The 17883-nt window shown below is 41.6% G+C and overlaps 1 protein-coding gene across 5 annotated transcripts; it reads right to left on the bottom strand.

Moving 5' to 3' along the window:
• Nucleotides 1–396: 396 nt before the first annotated feature.
• CATSPER2 (cation channel sperm associated 2) lies at nucleotides 397–17841 on the bottom strand. 5 transcript variants are annotated; one of them, XM_059181379.1, is made up of 13 exons: nucleotides 17719–17841; nucleotides 16922–17068; nucleotides 16250–16423; nucleotides 15988–16056; nucleotides 10566–10738; nucleotides 9891–10046; nucleotides 9492–9616; nucleotides 7866–8044; nucleotides 7552–7651; nucleotides 7177–7233; nucleotides 2168–2391; nucleotides 1644–1811; nucleotides 397–534 (listed from the first exon to the last, which is right to left on the bottom strand). In XM_059181379.1, exons 2-13 carry the CDS (start codon nucleotides 17064–17066, stop codon nucleotides 503–505), a joined length of 1602 nt encoding a protein of 533 aa, XP_059037362.1. In that variant the 5' UTR covers nucleotides 17067–17068; nucleotides 17719–17841; the 3' UTR covers nucleotides 397–502. The 5 variants fall into 5 exon arrangements, with proteins under 5 accessions (XP_059037362.1, XP_059037360.1, XP_059037359.1 ...); XM_059181377.1 differs by having other exon boundaries at nucleotides 17714–17841; XM_059181376.1 differs by lacking the exon at nucleotides 17719–17841 and adding an exon at nucleotides 17515–17706.
• Nucleotides 17842–17883: the final 42 nt, after the last annotated feature.

Consider the following 17883-nt stretch of genomic DNA (forward strand, 5'->3'; position numbering starts at 1 on the left):
CTTAACCAAAGAATCAGAGACTTAACCAACTGAGCCACCTAAGTGCCCCAATATTTGATGAAAGTTAATGATGCATAGGAGAAGCAATGATCATAGTGCACAATGGAAACAATAGTTCTCCATTACTTACCCTATAGCTCCTGGGATCTCTTTACCCTCCCACCCCCAGAGACCCATACCCGTCAGGGAAGGAGATGGTAAAATTAGGACTCTGTCCAGAAGTAGAGGTTGCAGGAAGGGTGGGGGTTACAAGAACAAAGTCAAGAAAAAAATGAGATTCAGGAGCTGTGCAAAGAGTAGAAAACCAAGCGTCATGAGCCCCATTGGCACCTGAACTAACTTTTGCAGCCTGACTTTATACCTTACAGTATCCCTTTCGTCTCAGAAACAGACCACTAATCACCAACAGTATTTATTAGACAGGTATACTTTGAATTCTCCATTTCCAACTCTTCTTTTCATTAATTTTTGCCAAAGAAATTGAAGTCATCCATTGTCAGCTTTACTTGTCTTCAAAGTTCATCAGTGCTTGCACTGTAAAGAAATAAGACTGTGAGGCAGTCTTCAGGACATCCAAATGCCTGTAGACCCTGCTTCTCTGGGTTCTAGGTCCCCACAGAAAATCTTTTACTTTCATTAAGCTCTATGAGTCAGTACTCTTTGCCATAGATGAATTAACCCAGATTAAAGAAGCTACTTTGCTCCTTCTCCTCTCTTTCACCCTGTTTCTACCCAGAGAACAAGTGGGTTGGACAATTGGAACGAGTAGGATTAACCTGAAGAAGGCAAAGCCTGTCAGTGACATCCTGCTCTAAATTCCATGTTTCACTGGTGTAAATTCCTCTAATTGCCCTCCTGTGCCTATCACGCACACATTCTTCTTCCCTCATTGTTACTTTCACATTGAGCTGATTTCAATTAGATATGAGTAAGACAACAATACTCTCTGTTAAGTTATAAAAAATGACCCTTAACTTTTCCAGTTTTTGTATTTTTAGAGGGAGAATTTATTAACCCCAATTCATCTCTCAGTGGTAAACTTTAGGGGAAAGAATTTTGAGCAAGTAGTTTTCCACTTAAATTAACTCTACTATTTAAATAATGTACATACTTCTCTTTGCCTAGGCTGACACTAGAAGGGGCTGATAAGAAGAAAAATATTTAATTCATAAACCTCTTTTGGGAGCTGGGAGCAGTGGGCACTTGTGAGCTCTCTGCTCACTGTCTAATCCCCATTGCTACCCAATTTGGGGTTGAGGCCCTACCACTCAGGTCTGAAATATGCCCTTGAGAGAGCAGAAACAGGTCCAAAAGGTAGTGGACTGCACAAATGGAGCAAGAGCCCACCTTATCCTAGCATCCAACAACTGCAATTGGGAAACAAACTCTCAGACCTCATAGCATTTAGGTTTTCCCTACTGGAGAAGCAAAGCTTCAGGTTCTCTCTAGATTATAAAAAATCAGGACATAAGAATGTGACATATCAAACCAAGGAATCACATTTTTAAGCGTGAGGTGGAAATTCACAGGCTGAAATGCTGAAATAGTGGACACCCTTCTCCTTCTCCCCAGTTATATGTTATTCCACCATGCTACTCTAATGTACTTAACCCCTGGGCCCCATGACTGCCCTAAATCCATACCTGCAAACTGCTGCAATCGTTTACGCTCCTCTAAGTTATACTGAAGCTTTTCTAGCAACTCAAAATATCGGAAGAGTGAATCTCTGGGCCAAACAACACGGTCATCCTGATCCATTTCCATTAGTCCAGGCAGATTCTGGTGCACATGAGTCTCCCAGTCCAACTGACCTGGAGGGAGGAATGCTTCTTAAACACATGTCTAGATCTGTGGAAGTTGGGTAAGAGCTAATAGATCCTATCATGTGGGGGGAAAGCAGGGATGCAAGAGTAAACAGGAATCAGGGAAGGAAAAGGGAACATCACCAAGAGACTGCTTTTTATAGTAAGCAAAGACAGCCACAGCCACACTTACCCAAAGTGAAGCGGAAGTACAGGGGAAATGAACAAAAGCACAAAGAAAGCAATTAAGACCAGAAAATCAGACTAGTGGAGAAAACTGGGAGTAGATACAGTGGGAGAACTCCTATTAAGACTGGGATGTCTCCTCGAGGAGTCTGAATTCAAATGAAAGAGACTCTGCTTACTGATGGGGTCTAGATGTCTGGATTCAGAAGAGGAGGAATAATAGGAAGATGAAGATGAGTAGGAAGAGGAGGAGGAGGAGGAAGATGGGGACTTTTTCATTTTTGATGAAAACTCTTCTATTTTCAGTGCAGATGTTCTTGAACCCTCTTCATCAGCACTGTGTTTAGACTCTTCTTCAAAAGCTGCTGGTAAGACCAAAGATTTCCTTTGTTGATTGGGATCTCTATAAGTGAAAGGAGAAATTTTATTCCTTCAAATACATTTATGAGATGTGGCTAGTTCTTTCATTATGCTGGCCATGACCCTTGCCATCCCCTGAAGCTGGGACTTAAGGTCATGAGGGCCCAACCACTCCCCAAATTCGAGCTTTTAAGCACCTCTGACTTCAACGATCCCGTGTAGTATCTATTAGTGCCCCTCACTACATAGCTTCTGTGTTCCATTTTACTCAGGCTTCCACATTCTACACTCCACCTTATTTTGCTAAGTTTTAACTCCTTGCTCTGTAGGTCTATGCCCATTTCTTTTTTTTTTTTAAGATTTTTTTTTTTTAATTTATTCATTTGACAGACAGAGATCACAAGTAGGCAGAGAGGCAGGCAGAAAGAGAGGAAGGGAAGCAGGCTCCCTGCTGAGCAGAGAACCCAGTGTGGGGCTGGAACCCAGGACCCTGAGACCATGACCCGAGCCAAAGGCAGAGGTTTTAACCCACTGAGCCACCCAGGTGCCCAGGTCTATGCCCATTTAACCACAACTATAGCTTTGCCCCCTTGGTTCTATCTCTTGAGAGGCCCCAAGCCATAGCTCTTGGACTTTTTATCTTCCTCATCTACAGTCACTCCTTGGTGATCTCTTCTGAGTTTAAACGTCTTCTAAATGCAAATTTAAACCTCTAGTCCAGATTTCGCTCCTCAATCTTGACTTGAATATTCAACTTTTACTCACATATCAGCACCTGAATGTCTAATAGACATCTCAAATTCAAGCCAGAATGAACTCTTTGCCTATCAAACCTCTTCTACTCACAGCCTTCCCCATCTCAGCTAATCTATCCTTCTAACTACTCTGGCCAAAACTTTGGAGTCATTCTCAACTCTTCTCTTATACTCCATCCAATTCACCAAGAAATCCTCTTGATTCTACCTTAAAAATACATCTTTTCTCACTGGTATCACTCTTATCTGAGCCATCATCACCTCTTGCCTGGATAGCTTTAGCCTTCTAACTCATCTCTCTGCTTCTTCCCATTCTTCTACTGTGCATCATCAGCATAGCAACCAGAGTAGTCCTTCTTCTTATTTTTTTTAAATTTATTTATTTGTAAGAGAGATCATGAGTCGGTAGGAGAGGGTGAAGCAGGCTCCCCACTGAGCAAGGAGACCAATGCGGGGCTTGATCCCAGGATCCTGGGTTCATGATCTGGGCCGAAGGCAGCAACTTAACTGAGCCACCCAGGCACCTGAGAGAGAGTAATCTGTCTTAATCTGTCTTCATATCACTGCTCTACTTTGTGGCTCTCCATTCCACTTAGAGTGAAAGTCTAAGTCTCCACAGTGGCCCTCATAGCCCTATAAGATCAGGTGCCCATTATCTCTCTGACCTCATCTTCTGTCACTCTCCCCCACTGGTAACCCTACTATTGTCAGTGGTTTTTTTGCTGTTTTTCAAACACATCAGCTATTCCCTCTGCCTATAACACTCTTCCCACAGATTTCAACACAGTAATCCCCTTCCCTCTTCCATGTATTTGTTCAAATGTCACCTTTTATTTTTATTTTATTTTTAATTTTTTAATTTTTATTTTTTTATAAACATATAATGTATTTTTATCCCCAGGGGTACATGTCTGTGAATCGCCAGGTTTACACACTTCACAGCACTCACCATAGCACATACCCTCCCCAATGTCCATAACCCCACCCCCCTTTCAAAACCCCCCTCCCCCGAGCAACCCTCAGTTTGTTTTGTGAGATTAAGAGTCACTTATGGTTTGTCTCCCTCCCAATCCCATCTTATTTCATTTATTCTTCTCCTACCCCCTTAACCCCCCCATGTGCATCTCCACTTCCTCATATCAGGGAGATCATAGGATAGTTGTCTTTCTCCGATTGACTTATTTTGCTAAGCATGATACCCTCTAGTTCTATCCATGTCATCACAAATGGCAAGATTTCATTTCTTTTGACGGCTGCATAGTACTCCATTGTGTATATACCACATCTTCTTTATCTATTCATCTGTTGATGGACATCTAGGTTCTTTCCATAGTTTGGCTATTGTAGACATTGCTGCTATAAACATTCGGGTGCACGTGCCCCTTCGGATCACTACGTTTGTATCTTTAGGGTAAATACCCAGTAGTGCAATTGCTGGGTCATAGGGTAGTTCTATTGTCAACATTTTGAGGAACCTCCAAGCTGTTTTCCAGAGTGTTGCACCAGCTTGCATTCTCACCAACAGTGTAGGAGGGTTCCCCTTTCTCCACATCCTCGCCAGCATCTGTCATTTCCTAACTTGTTAATTTTAGCCATTCTGACTGGTGTGAGGTGATACCTCATTGTGGTTTTGATTTGTATTTCCCTGATACCGAGTGATGTGGAGCACTTTTTCATGTGTCTGTTGGCCATCTGGATGTCTTCTTTGCAGAAATGTCTGTTCATGTCCTCTGCCCATTTCTTGATTGGATTATTTGTTCTTTGGGTGGTGAGTTTGCTAAGCTCTTTATAGATTTTGGACACTAGCCCTTTATCTGATATGTCGTTTGCAAACATCTTCTCCCATTCTGTCAGTTGTCTTTTGATTTTGTTAACTGTTTTCTTTGCTGTGCAAAAGCTTTTGATCTTGATGAAATCCCAATAGTTCATTTTTTGTCCTTGCTTCCCCTGCCTTTGGCGATGTTCCTAGGAAGATGTTGCTGCGGTTGAGGTCGAAGAGGTTGCTGCCTGTGTTCTCCTCAAGGATTTTGATTGATTCCTTTCTCACATTGAGGTCCTTTATCCATTTTGAGTCTATTTTTGTGTGTGGTGTAAGGAAATAGTCCAATTTCATTTTCTACATGTGGCTGCAATTTTTCCAACACCATTTATTGAAGAGGCTGTGTTTTTTCCATTGGACATTCTTTCCTGCTTTGTCAAAGATTAGTTGACCATAGAGTTGAGGGTCTATTTCTGGGCTCTCTATTCTGTTCCATTGATCTATTTGTCTCTTTTTGTGCCAGTACCATGCTGTCTTGATGATAACAGATTTGTAATAGAGCTTGAAGTCCAGAATTGTGATGCTACCAACTCTGGCTTTCTTTTTCAATATTCCTTTGGCTATTCAAGGTCTTTTCTGGTTCCATATAAATTTTAGGGTTGTTCCCTTTCTTTGAAAAAAATGGATGGTATTTTGATAGGAATTGCATTAAATATGTAGATTGCTTTAGGTAGCATAGACCAAATGTCACCTTTTAAAGATTTTATTTATTTATTTGACAGAGAGAGAGATCACAAGTAGGTGGAGAGTCAGGCAGAGAGAGAGAGAGAGAAGCAGGCTCCCGCTGAGCAAAGAGCCCGATGCGGGGCTCGATCCCAGGACACCGAGATCACGACCTGAGCCGAAGGCAGCAGCTTAATCCACTGAGCCACCCAGGTGCCCCCAAATGTCACCTTTTAAATGCAGCCATATTGACTACCTTGTTTAAAATTATAACCCATGGGGCATCTGGGTGGCTCAGTGGGTTAGGTCTCTGCCTTCAGCTCAGGTCATGATCCCAGGGTCCTGGGATCGATCCCCACATCAGGCTCTCTGCTCAGTGGAGAACCTGCTTCCTCCTCTCTCTCTCTCTCTCTCTCTGCCCACTTGTGACTTCTGTCTGTCAAATAAATAAAATCTTAAAAAAAAATTATAACCCATCTGCAATCCCCACCCTATATTCCAATCCCTTTTCACCTATTCTATTTTTTTCATAATGCTTATCATATTTTAATATATTAACTTACTCATTTATATATTGTTTATTGTCTCGTCTCCCCCCACCCCACGGTATGTAAGCTCCATTACAGGCATTATTGCCTATTTTGTTCACTGATATAGCCCAAGCTCCTAATGGGTATTCAATATTTATTTCTTGGGGCGCCTAATTGGCTCAGTTAGTAGAGCATTTGACTCAATCTTGGGGTCATGAGATGAAGCTCCACATTGTGTGCAGAGTTTACTTAATTAAAAAAAGCTTATATAAATAATAATTATTGCTCAATGTGGGGTTTGAACTCATGACCCCAAGATCAAGAGTCACACACCCTGCCAAGTGAGTCAGCCAGGTGCCCCTAAAATAATTATTTCTTGAATGAATTTCTTGTTTTTCTTTCTGCTTTTGTCCACTGCTATCGTCCACTGCTGAGCACTCAGGGTCTAGAATAACATCTGTTTCATAGAAGGTATTTGTATTAGTTTCCTATCACTGCTGTAATAAATTACCACAAACTTGGTAGCTTAAAATAACAGAAACTTATTCTCTCACAATTCTGGGAGACAGAAGTCTGATATCAAGTTGTCTTCAGACCATACTCCCTCTGGAACTACTAGGGGAGATGATTCCTTACTTCCTTTAGCTTCTGGCAGTTGCCTAGCATTCATTGGCTTCCTTTGGCTTGTGGTTGCATGACTCCAATTCTCTAATTTCTATGTCCATCTTCACATCTTCTCTTCTTCAATGTCTATGTCTTCTCCTCTTCTGTCTTTTATAAAGGACTTTTTCACTGCATTTAAGGCCTACCTGGATATTCCAGGATGATTGCATCTCAAGATCCTTAATTGCATCTGTAAAGACCCCTTTACCAAATAAAATCATGTTCACAGGTTCAGGGTTTAGAACATGGATATTTCTTTTGGGGGGCCACCACTTAACCTACTACAATAAATAGTTATTGAATAAATGGATTATCTCTCAAAGTCAACCTTTGTCTTTGGTTTTCTACCCTCTCTTCCTTCACATTTGTCCATCCCAGTTCACATTTACACTCCTAACCTGGTATCCACTTTGCTTATGCTTGACCTCATTACCTCAGGGGACAGGTTTTGTCTCCTGCAAAGCAAAAAACACAGAAGAGTGAAGAGAGTTATACTGATGCAGGAGCATGGAAGGGAAAAAGAAAACAATTCAGACCATAAAGTGAAGAAAACTGAGGAGAACACATTGATGTAAGAGGTGAAAAAGAGTAGGAAAGTCCCAAGAGTGGATAAAGAATCAGGCAATATTTGAGAGCTGGGGAATTCTAACCCTGGGGCAAATCTTCTGTGGAAGAGAAGGGAATAATGGGTTCAAGGCCAAGGAATGGAAACAGGGAATGAGGTTAGGATACCCTTCAGAACTAAACTTGAGTTTGAAAATGGGGCAGCAGACCTTTGGATAATCTGCCGCTTGAATATGTCAGCTTTATGCTGAACCTCCAGATGTGTGATCTCCTCGTTCAGCTCATTCCTGATATTCTGGAAGTTAGTAACTGCCCCAAAGGGCCATTAGGAGTTGGGAGATTGTGGTGACTAGACCTGGAGAGAGGGCTTGGGTGGGGAGAAACCAAGTGAAATATCCATTTCAGGCCCCAAGCCTTCCTGCTACCTCAGGTTCTCTCTATGCATAATCTCCCAATCCTACCTTTCATCCTAATTTCTTCCTAGCCACCCCTCACAACCAAGTTTCCTCTCTTCTGTGCTTACCCATCATGGCTACTATAATGTTTCGAAAGATAATGGAACCAAGTAACAACCAAAGGATGACATAGATGCTGCTGAAGGCACGGCTGACTTCAGGAACCTTCCAGATATCCTGAAGCAGTGCATACCAATGGTCCATGGTGAAGAGGATGAACACTGTCACGAGGGAATTCAGCAGGTCCCTATAGAGAAAGGAGGTATGAGTACAGACAGAACAGAGATCTAAATCTCTAAGAAACAGTATTTTCTTACTCTTAAAGCAGCATAAGAACATTTCTTTGTAGTTTGCTCTGACTTTGGCTTCTTTTCTAACAACTTTTTAGCTAAGCATTCTTCAGTTTGCAGTTGTTTTGTTAGGTTTTCCTTTATCCTGAATAATCCATAAATATCTCTCACTATTCCATTATTGCCTGGAACATAGAAGGTGCTTAGTAAATAGGTACTGGCTGAATTTTTAAAGATTGAATGAATCACCAGCTACATATGTTTTTTCTAAGTTCATTCTTCACTGTCCTATGGACTTCATCGAACAGAAGATCACTTAAAAATTTAGCAAACATCGGGGTGCCTGGGTGGCTCAGTGGGTTAAGCCTCTGCCTTCCGCTCATGTCATGATCTCAGGGTCCTGGGATCAAGTCCTGCATCAGGCTCTCTGCTCAGTGGGGAGTCTGCTTCCCCCTCTCTCTGTGCCTGCCTCTCTGCCTACCTGTGATCTCTCTCTCTCTCTGTCAAATAAATCTTAAGGAAAAAAAAATTTAGCAAACATTGTTCCTATTTAGTTCCTTGGTATGAAGTCATTCTTAAGTAAATGGATAGGTATGTGACATAAACATGTGATCCCAAATAATGAATAATAATGAATGTGCCACAAAAGATCTCAGGAAGGTATCTGAATTTTCCTTCTTTCCTTCCTAGTCTTCCATATACAATTTATTGAAAATATCAGAGCCTGCATTAGATGAAAATTTAGGACTCTCCCAACTCAATACTCTTACAAAGCTACCTCTTAGTCTGATACCTAAGAGGTGCTGACAAGATTGGATTCCAATTCATGAATAACATTATTTCATCTAAATCCAACTGACTATCTACTGGCAATCACCCCTTCTCTAGACAAAGATCTTATCAGGATTTTACTTTTGAATTAATCTAGGTGTGTGCACGTGTAACCACACCTAGCCTTTGAGGTAAAACCAGTGACTTCAGAGTCATAGTAGCCTGTGTATCACTTACATTGTGTCAAAATCTGTGCTAAGTGCAAAAATGCATTACTCTTATTCCTATACTCTGATGAGGTAGTGCTACTATTATTTCCACTTTTCAAGAGGTAAGTGAGTATAGAAACCAGAGCTTAGGCACTGGAGTATACTACTATCTAAAAATGGCTGAGGAGGGGATGTTTCAATTTCAAAATCCAGAGCAAACCTGGAACTAGTCACCCTTTCCTCAAAATCAGGGCTACTATTACTCAGTATTCCTTTGCTTTCTTTTTTCTCCTTACTGTGTTCTATTCCAGTTCCTTACAATAGACCATACTTTTTGTATTACTTACTTTGGACTAGCTTTCCAGTCTCTTGCCCAAACTCTCTCCCCCCACCCTCAATTCTCCCCCACCCCCGTCCTGCCTACGAGAAGAACATGGGGTACTCCAGGTCCTGGCGAGTTGAACGGGTGTAATCCTCAAAGAAGTAGACACCAGTCACAGCAAAAATGTAGAAGAAGATGAGCAGCAACATCAGGAGGAAGGTCATGCTCTAGAGGCCATGACCTTGAGTCAGAGGCGGGCCAAACTAGGCTGATTCTACCTACAGCAGAGTTAAGCCCACCCTGGAAATCCCCCCCCCCAAAAAAAAACCCTCACTTCCACTCCCAAGTCCAGTTATCTCTATACCACAGCACCTGTCCCCAGCCCTTTCTCATCCAGTGACATTTCATACATCCCTCTTTGATCCACCCAGCCTTGTTTTATGTTAAATTCCCATATTTATCCACCCTGCCCAGTTGGTTTAGCTGCAACAGTCAAATCACCTTGAGAGCCCTCACCAGGGCCAAAATAATGACTCGAATTTGACGGAATCGTGCAAAGAGTTTGAGAGACCTTAGCACCCGGCAGATCCTCAGCAACTGGAGCCACACAGACTGGCCTGTTACCCCCACCAGCACCACAACTTCCGGAAGCAGGGACTGTGGGAAACACACAGATTATGAGTAAAATGTACCCAAAGCACCCATGCACAGTTACCCCTTCTTCTTCACAGTTACCCCTATCTCATCTTCTTCATAGTTCCTTGGGCATTATCCCTTGAACAGCATTCTCTGAGGACTATTTCCAATTGAGCCTTCCTCTACTAAATTACTTAAAACCCTGCACTTCAAAGGGGATAAGCACAGTGCTTATCTCATTGGGTTGTTGTGGAGCTCAAGTGGTGAGAAAATACTTAGAACATGAAAAACACTTAGAATGGTGCCTGGCACTTAATAAGTGCTTAGTAACTGGTAGCTGTTCTTGCTGGGGTAATGTTGTGGTTAAATTCTGTCTTGCTACTACTACCAACAACTCCTGCAAAGACTGACTGAAATTTTTTAAAAAATATCAAAATAATGACATTCTTCTTGTGATCTAATTAACTTTCCTTGTCATTTTGATTGACCTAAGCTCATTCCTTAACCCACCAAACTAATCCTCAGGATATTTATCTTTACCAATATGGTGACAACAAAGTCAAAGACATTCCAGGCATTCTTCCAGAAGAGGAAAAAGCTGGATATCCACATAAGAAGGATCTCCAAGATGAAAATAAGCAAGATGAACCAAGCTGCCACCTCCAGAGTCAGCTTGAGCGACCACAATTTGGTATTTGAGGATTCAAGCAATTCTGTGAGAGTAGAGCAAAGGATGAATAAAGGTTAAGGAACTGGGAAACCAAAGGGTACAGAATGATCAGAAACTATTATAAACCACAGTGTGCCCATTGCTGTTCCATTTTTCCTTGTTTTTCTTAACATTGATTTTTTTTCAACCTGTGAAATACAGGAAAGGAAAGAATTGACCATGAAAAACAGCTACAACTCTTCTCCCTGCTGGTATCAATATGCCTAACAGCTGCAAGTCACTGCCTTTCCACTCGGGGGTCAGACAGTAACCAAGGGATTGCTCTCTTCACTACCACCACTCTTCTGCTACACTGGCACTCCAGTCCCAAACTTCACAAAGAAGCTATGGGCCTTAAGAAAAGAATGAAAATGTAGGGCCATGATATGTAAAAAGTCTTTGATAAGGAAGTATGAACAAGAAGCCAGATTCATGAGACATACTGAGCTATAACAAGAAATTATTTGGTTCTTAGGATGCCTGGGTGGCTCAGTCAGTTAACCTTTGCCTTGGCTCAGGTCATGATCCCAGGGCCCTGAGATGGAGTCCCATATAGGTTTGCCTGCACAGCGAGGAGCCTGCCTCTCCCTCTGCCTGCTGCTCCCCCTGCTGGTGCTCTCTCTGGCAAATAAATAAATAAAATCTTTAAAAAAATTATTTGGTTCTTTGTTAGTTTTTTTTTTTTTTTTAAAGATTTTATTTATTTGTTTGAGAGAGAGAGAGAGAGTGAGAATGCGTGAGAGGGGAGAAGATCAGAGGGAGAAGCAGACTCCCCATGGAGCTGGGAGCCCAATGCGGGACTCCACGATCCTAACCTGAGCCAAAGGCAGTCGCTTAACTAACTAACTGAGCCACCCAGGCGCCCTATTTGTTAGTTTTTAAAACTTTCCCATTCTTCTCTAAAACTGATTTTGTCCTGGGAAGAAAATTAAATCCTATACATTCTCTCTAAAACCCTATTATCTGCTAATTGCTATTCCTCAGTTTACTGCCTTCATCTTTCAACCCTCTTCATTTCTTTTATGCATTTAATGGATGTATACCACGCGGTAGGGAAAAAAAAAACCACTGAAATCAAAATAGGCTTAAAAGTTAAATAATAATTTAATATGTTTCTCTCTCTTTTTTTAAAGATTGTATTTATTTATTTGACAGAGGGAGACAGGGAGAGAGGGAACACAAGCAGGGGGAGTAAGAGAGGGAGAAGCAGTCTTCCCACCGAGCAAGGAGCCCCATGTGGGGCTCCATCCTAAGACCCTGGGATCATGACCAGAGCCAAAGGCAGATGCTTAATGGCTGAGCCATCCAGGTACCCCTAATATGTTTCCCTTTAAAACAGAACAATCTGAGAGCCTCCAAGTACACTATGACTGATATCCTTGGCAGTTAATGGAGATTACAAGAACATATTCAATCACTCTGAACAACACAAACTGCTGTCAATTTTGACAGTCAAATAGTTTGAAATTGTAACCGTTTTTTGGCTGGTTATATCCATAATATTAAATTTAAAAACATATAATACAAAAAAAATAAAAACAGGGGCGCCTGGGTGGCTCAGTGGTTTGGGCTGCTGCCTTTGGCTCGGGTCATGATCTCAGGGTCCTGGGATCGAGCCCCGCATCGGGCTCCCTGCTCCGCAGGAAGCCTGCTTCCCTCTCTCGCTCTCTCTGCCTGCCTCTCTACCTACTTGTGATCTCTCTCTGTCAAATAAATAAATAAAATCTTTAAAAAAAAAATTAAAAAAATTTAAAAAAACATAATACATAAAACACATTTGATCCCCACACCAAACAACAAATAATGTCACTTAAAAATTCATTTGTGCACAAATATTGTATTTTTTTTAAATGATGAGAGGAGAAAAGAAAGAAGATTTGGCTCATTATATCCACAATGAAGTAAGGAACACTAACGCTATATAAAGTATTTGATCAGATGAATGCAATTTATAGACTCTGATGAAGATCATCTTGAGAGAAACTTGCAGAATTATTCTTATATATAGCACATCAAGATATCTCTAAAACCTCAAAATCAATGTAAAAAATTATAATGACGTTATACATGAATTTTTTTGTTGTTGTTGGAAATAAGGACTATTCACACTTGCAATGTGTTATTTTCAGAAAATGGATTGCAAATGAGTCAAATCTTTCTTTTCTCCCTCTCATCATTTGGAAACAAAATGTGAAAATTATAAAAATAAGCCAACTGATGTTTAAAGTGAATAGTAGAATTACCAATATCATTGTAAAAGTAAATTTTTTTTATACCGTAAAACATAATTAAATTTTCTCCACACCTTAACATATAAGATGTACTTAACATATAATACATAATGCTGTAAACCTGAAATTAATGTTATATGTCAATTATATCTCAATGTTTTAAAAAGAACGAAAACTTAAATTAAAAAACATATAATATATAAAATAAATATATTTGATCCCTGAGCCAAACAATATATAATGGCCTTTAAAAATTCACTTTGGGGGCGCCTGGGTGGCTCAGTGGGTTAAGCCTCTGCCTTCCACTCGGGTCATGATCCCAGGGTCCTGGGATAGAGCCCCACATTGGGCTCTCTGCTCAGCAGGGAGCCTGCGTCCTCCTCTCTCTCTCTCTCTCTCTCCTTCTGTGATCTCTGTCTGTCAAATAAATAAATCTTTTTTAAAAAATTCACTTATGGATAAATCATATATTTCCTTTATTTTTTTCATATATTTAAAAACAGCAGGAATCACTTACAAAATGGCAAATGTAAAAATGTGCTAACGTTATAATTTTTTAAAGTATATTATACACATTAGAATACAATATTTAATAATATGCTAGTCTGAAATATTACTTCTACTTCAACTTGCTTCTTTTTCTCATAGAGAACTAATGGAATGATTAAACTCCTAAGGAGGTTTACAAGTTTATAGTTGTATTACTGGGAAACAAAATCACAAGACCATAAATACTGGGGATGGGGCACCTGGGTGGTTTAGTTGGTTAAGCACCTAACTCTTTTGATTTCAGCTCAGGTCATGATCTCAGAGTCATGAGATGGAGTCCCATGTTCAGGCCCTGGGCTGGGCTTGGAGCCTGCTTAATAACCTTCCAACTCCCACCAGCATGTATACTCTCTCTTAAAAAAAAAAGAAAAGAAAAGAAAAGGATGGGGAGCTTTGATCTATAGAACTGTTTGTTAATTACTATTTTTTCCCCTATCTATAACAACATTCTCTATGATCTGGAAAATTGTTTTTTTAAAAAAACTTAAACAGTCTCAATGTTTATCACATGAATTGGTCTGTTCAAAGACATCTGTTAGTCACAAATTCTTTGCCTTTGCAAAATCCCTACTGCCTTTCTACCATGAGAATGTATTTAATAAGATACAATTTTGCTGAACTTGTCAGATAATGGCCACTCAAGGAATCTACCTATCCTGTAGCACAGTGATCACGTTTCATATCCAACTGTTTTACCAACTAGAATGGTTAGTGCTATTCTATTTTTATTTGTCCATTAGATCCAGGAAATCCTGACATTTATGGTTGTTTACTTTATTCCAAGGCTTAAGACTATACCCTTAACACCACAAATACATGCCAGTTATTATACAAGAAATAGGAAATAAGGGTGACTTACTTCAAAATCCTCACCACAATGGGGAGAAAATAAAATATGTCAAGATACAGGTGTACCTGCGTGGCTCAGTTGGTTAAACATCTGACTTTTGATCAGGTCATTATCTCGGGGTTGTGAGATCAAGCCGCACACCATGCTGCAAGCCATCGCTGAGGAATGGAGGCTGCTTGAGATTCTCTCCCTCTCCCTCTGTCATTCTCCTCTCCACACGCATGCACACTCTTTCTCCCTCTCTCTTAAAAGAATAAGTACTTCAAAGTATATAGCACACTGTAGTGGGTATCAAGTACTATTGTATATATTTAAATATCTTTGAGCTGATTGCATTAAAAGACCATTTTAAAATAGGAAAACTCCAGGGTGCCTGGGTGGCTCAGTGGGTTAAGCCTCTGCCTTTGGCTAAGATAATGATCTCAGGGTTCTAGGGTTGAGCCCCACAGAGGCCTGCATTGGGCTCTCTGCTCAGCAGGGGGCCTGTTTCCCTTTCTCTCTCTGTCTCTCTGCCTACTTGTGATCTCTGTATGTCAAAAAAAAAAATGTATATATATTTTTTAATAAGTCTAAAACAAAAAAACAAAAAACCTTAAAGTGGGAAAATTCCCTGAAACAATGAGGATGAAACAAGGAGTAAGTATTTCTACTGTCCTTTTCATCATTTTTTTAATACATATTTTATTTATTCATTTGAGAGAGAACGAAACAGAGCACAAGCAGAAGGAGAGGCAGAGGGAGAGGAAGAAGCAGACTCCCTGCTGAGCTGGGAGCCCAACGTGGGCCTCGATCCCGGGACCTGGAAATCATTACCTGAGCTGAAGGCAAACACCTAACCATCTGAGCCACCCAGGAGCTCCCTTTTCATCAATTCTGAGCAGTTTGTTTGAGATGATAATCAAATGAGCCATTGATTTTTCAGATGTTCTTTTGCTTTTAATACATTTCATTTTTAAAAAATTTTAAAAAGATTTTATTTATTTATTTGACAGACAGAAAAGACAAGTAGGCAGAGAGGCAGGCAGAGAGAGAGGAGGAAGCAGGCTCCCCACCAAGCAGAGAGTCCGATGCGGGGCTCGATCCCAGGACCATGGGATCATGACCCGAGTCAAAGGCAGAGGCTTTAACCCACTGAGCCACCCAGGTGCCCCTAGGACTGATTTTAGAATCATTTACTCTTTAATCATTTTTTGGCTCACCTAATATTTTAGTTGTAGCTAACTTTACATTCTTTGTGAGCTTATTTGGACTTAACATTGAATATACTTGTAAAAAATGTAAATGTTGCATCACTCACTGATAGGCACTAATATCTCTAATACAAAAGGCTAATTTAAACAACTATTAAACTAAACTGACATAAGAAATATAACTGGTCTTCACATCTTTGGTTGCCCATAAGTCTATTATACTCTGTGTCTAGATTACTTTATATCTACCACTCTAGAGAGCCCTTCAAATATTTCAACATCTTAGCAGTTGCATAAATCCTACTCCAAGACTTAATATAATTGTCTCTATCACAATTCAAATAACATTCAAAAATTTAAAAATGATCAATTTATAGGAAAAATTACCCACAGCCACTTCCTCTTCCATCCAATGTCAGTTCTCAGTTCTCACCTATTTCAACCATCAGTACAATCGTATTCAAAAAGATGAGAAAGATGATGAAGTTTGTGAAGAAAGGACCTGTTTTCTCTTAAGGAAACATACAGAGTGGAATTCTTTCTTATACAGGTGGTATCATAAGGGCAAGAAGAGAACCAGTGAGGATTAGAAGAAAATGGGAGTTTGGAAAAGGGAAAATAAGTCTAAGGGCAGATGATAAGGCAAGAGAGGCAGTAAAGGCATACGATTAAAAATGAGGGGCACAAAAGGATACACTCAAGGACCCATCCAGCCCACAAGGAAAGAGGTGGCCTCTGACTGCAGCGCACTCGAAGCCTGCTCATCAGCCTCCGGCCGTGTGTAATTTGTCCTGTATGTCGAGGCTTTATGGAGAATCGCACCAGCTGGTGTTGATCTCCCAACATAACCTTCTTTTGACGGGAAGGATCTAGACCAAAAATTAAAAGGGACAGTGGATACATATAAAGAGAAGTCTCTGGGGGATATGAAGAACAGGCAGGACCAGGGCCAGGGATACTGGTTACATAATGGGTCCCCTAGTGCAGAGGCTTGCCTTGCTGTTCTTTCTCACTGCAATTAACATTAGTTTGGAATACCAGCTAATTTATCACTTACGACCAACACTGTCCATGCCCAAGAATAAAGGCAGCAGGTTCAACCCTCAGAATTTTTAGTGTCTTGGAAATAGAAACTTCCAAGTTGGCCAGGGCTAGTAGTTATCCTAAGCCTAAAAGTGAGCGATCTCCTGGGCTCAAAGCTTTCTTTACAAAGCCTTTGATTTATCAAGTTTGATATCATTTACAAACTAGCAAGCAAGCCAATCTTCCCTGAATTTTTCACCCTTAAAATGGTCGCTGCTTTCTACACTTTGGAGGGTGTGGTGAGGAGACTTAAATCTATGGTAGTTAAGAAACAGGCTGCTGACCAACTATCTCTCGGATAGTGTGTCGTGGCACAGCTTGGCTCAAGCCTTGCAGATGCTCGATGAGAGAGAAAGTATCAATGAGACGTGAACGAATGGCATCCGCTCGGGGCAGTTGCACGTGTCCTACAGGGTGACTGGTGGCCATGTCTGTAAAATAATGGAAAAACCGAGTGTCATTTCATTCTTGGAGAGGACCAAAGATTAGAGGTTTACTTCTCCTTCTCCCACCCTTTCTGCCCTTAAAGAAGTCAAACACATTGTACCAAGACTCAAGGTTTTCTGAAACAAAAAGAGCAAAGAGTCGTAAGAGAGACATTGCACAGTAGACTAAGTGGCCAAGCACTTTCACTTGTGTGACCACAGGGCAGGTATCCCAGGGCTGGACAAAGAGGAAATCGGAGCAGCACCTGGACCTGAGGTAACTGGGCAGTGTAATGAGAAGGAGCAGTGGGACGACTTAAGGCTGCCCCCAAAAGACAAACCAAGAGGAACTGGACAAATTGTAGCAGCCTGGCATTTGGAAAACAGGTCCTGTCCCAACTATGTCCCTCAGGTGCAGCCTCCATCTCTCAATTCCCGCTTCTGGGCCTCACCTCAGCCAAGGCTCTCTTCCGCCCACTCAGCCCCGCCTTCACGTCTCCGTCTCCGCCTCCGCTCTGGCGCCCCCAGAACTCAGCTCTCCCCACGAAAGATGAGCTCACGGTCGGGTCCCAGCGCCTCGGCGCCCCATCTCTAGCTCGGCCCCGCCCCAGTCCGCCCCAGTCCGCCCCAGTCCGCCCCGCCCCACTCCACCTCACTCGCTCCCTGGGTTCCGGCTCGCAGGCGGGCACAGCCCCAGCCCCAACCTCGGGCCCAGGACCCCTCCCAGCCCTGCTCGCCCGGGCGCCTGCCGCCTCGGCCCCGCCCCGCGCTCCGGCCACTCGGCGGTTACCAGCTGGGCCCGCCCGCCCGACGCAGGCGCC

This window comes from Mustela lutreola, chromosome 7 (genome assembly GCF_030435805.1).
Source record: "Mustela lutreola isolate mMusLut2 chromosome 7, mMusLut2.pri, whole genome shotgun sequence".
In the NCBI taxonomy this organism is placed as follows: Eukaryota; Metazoa; Chordata; class Mammalia; order Carnivora; family Mustelidae; genus Mustela; species Mustela lutreola.

Coding starts and splice junctions, on each gene's coding strand:
- CATSPER2 (XM_059181379.1), bottom strand. CDS start 17,066: ATGGCCACCAGTCACCCTGTAGGACACGTGCAACTGCCCCGAGCGGAT. Junction 1,812..2,167: donor CAGACATCTAGACCCCATCA/GTAAGCAGAGTC, acceptor TCCTCCCTCCAG/GTCAGTTGGACTGGGAGACT. Junction 535..1,643: donor ACGATTGCAGCAGTTTGCAG/GTATGGATTTAG, acceptor ATTTCTTTACAG/TGCAAGCACTGATGAACTTT.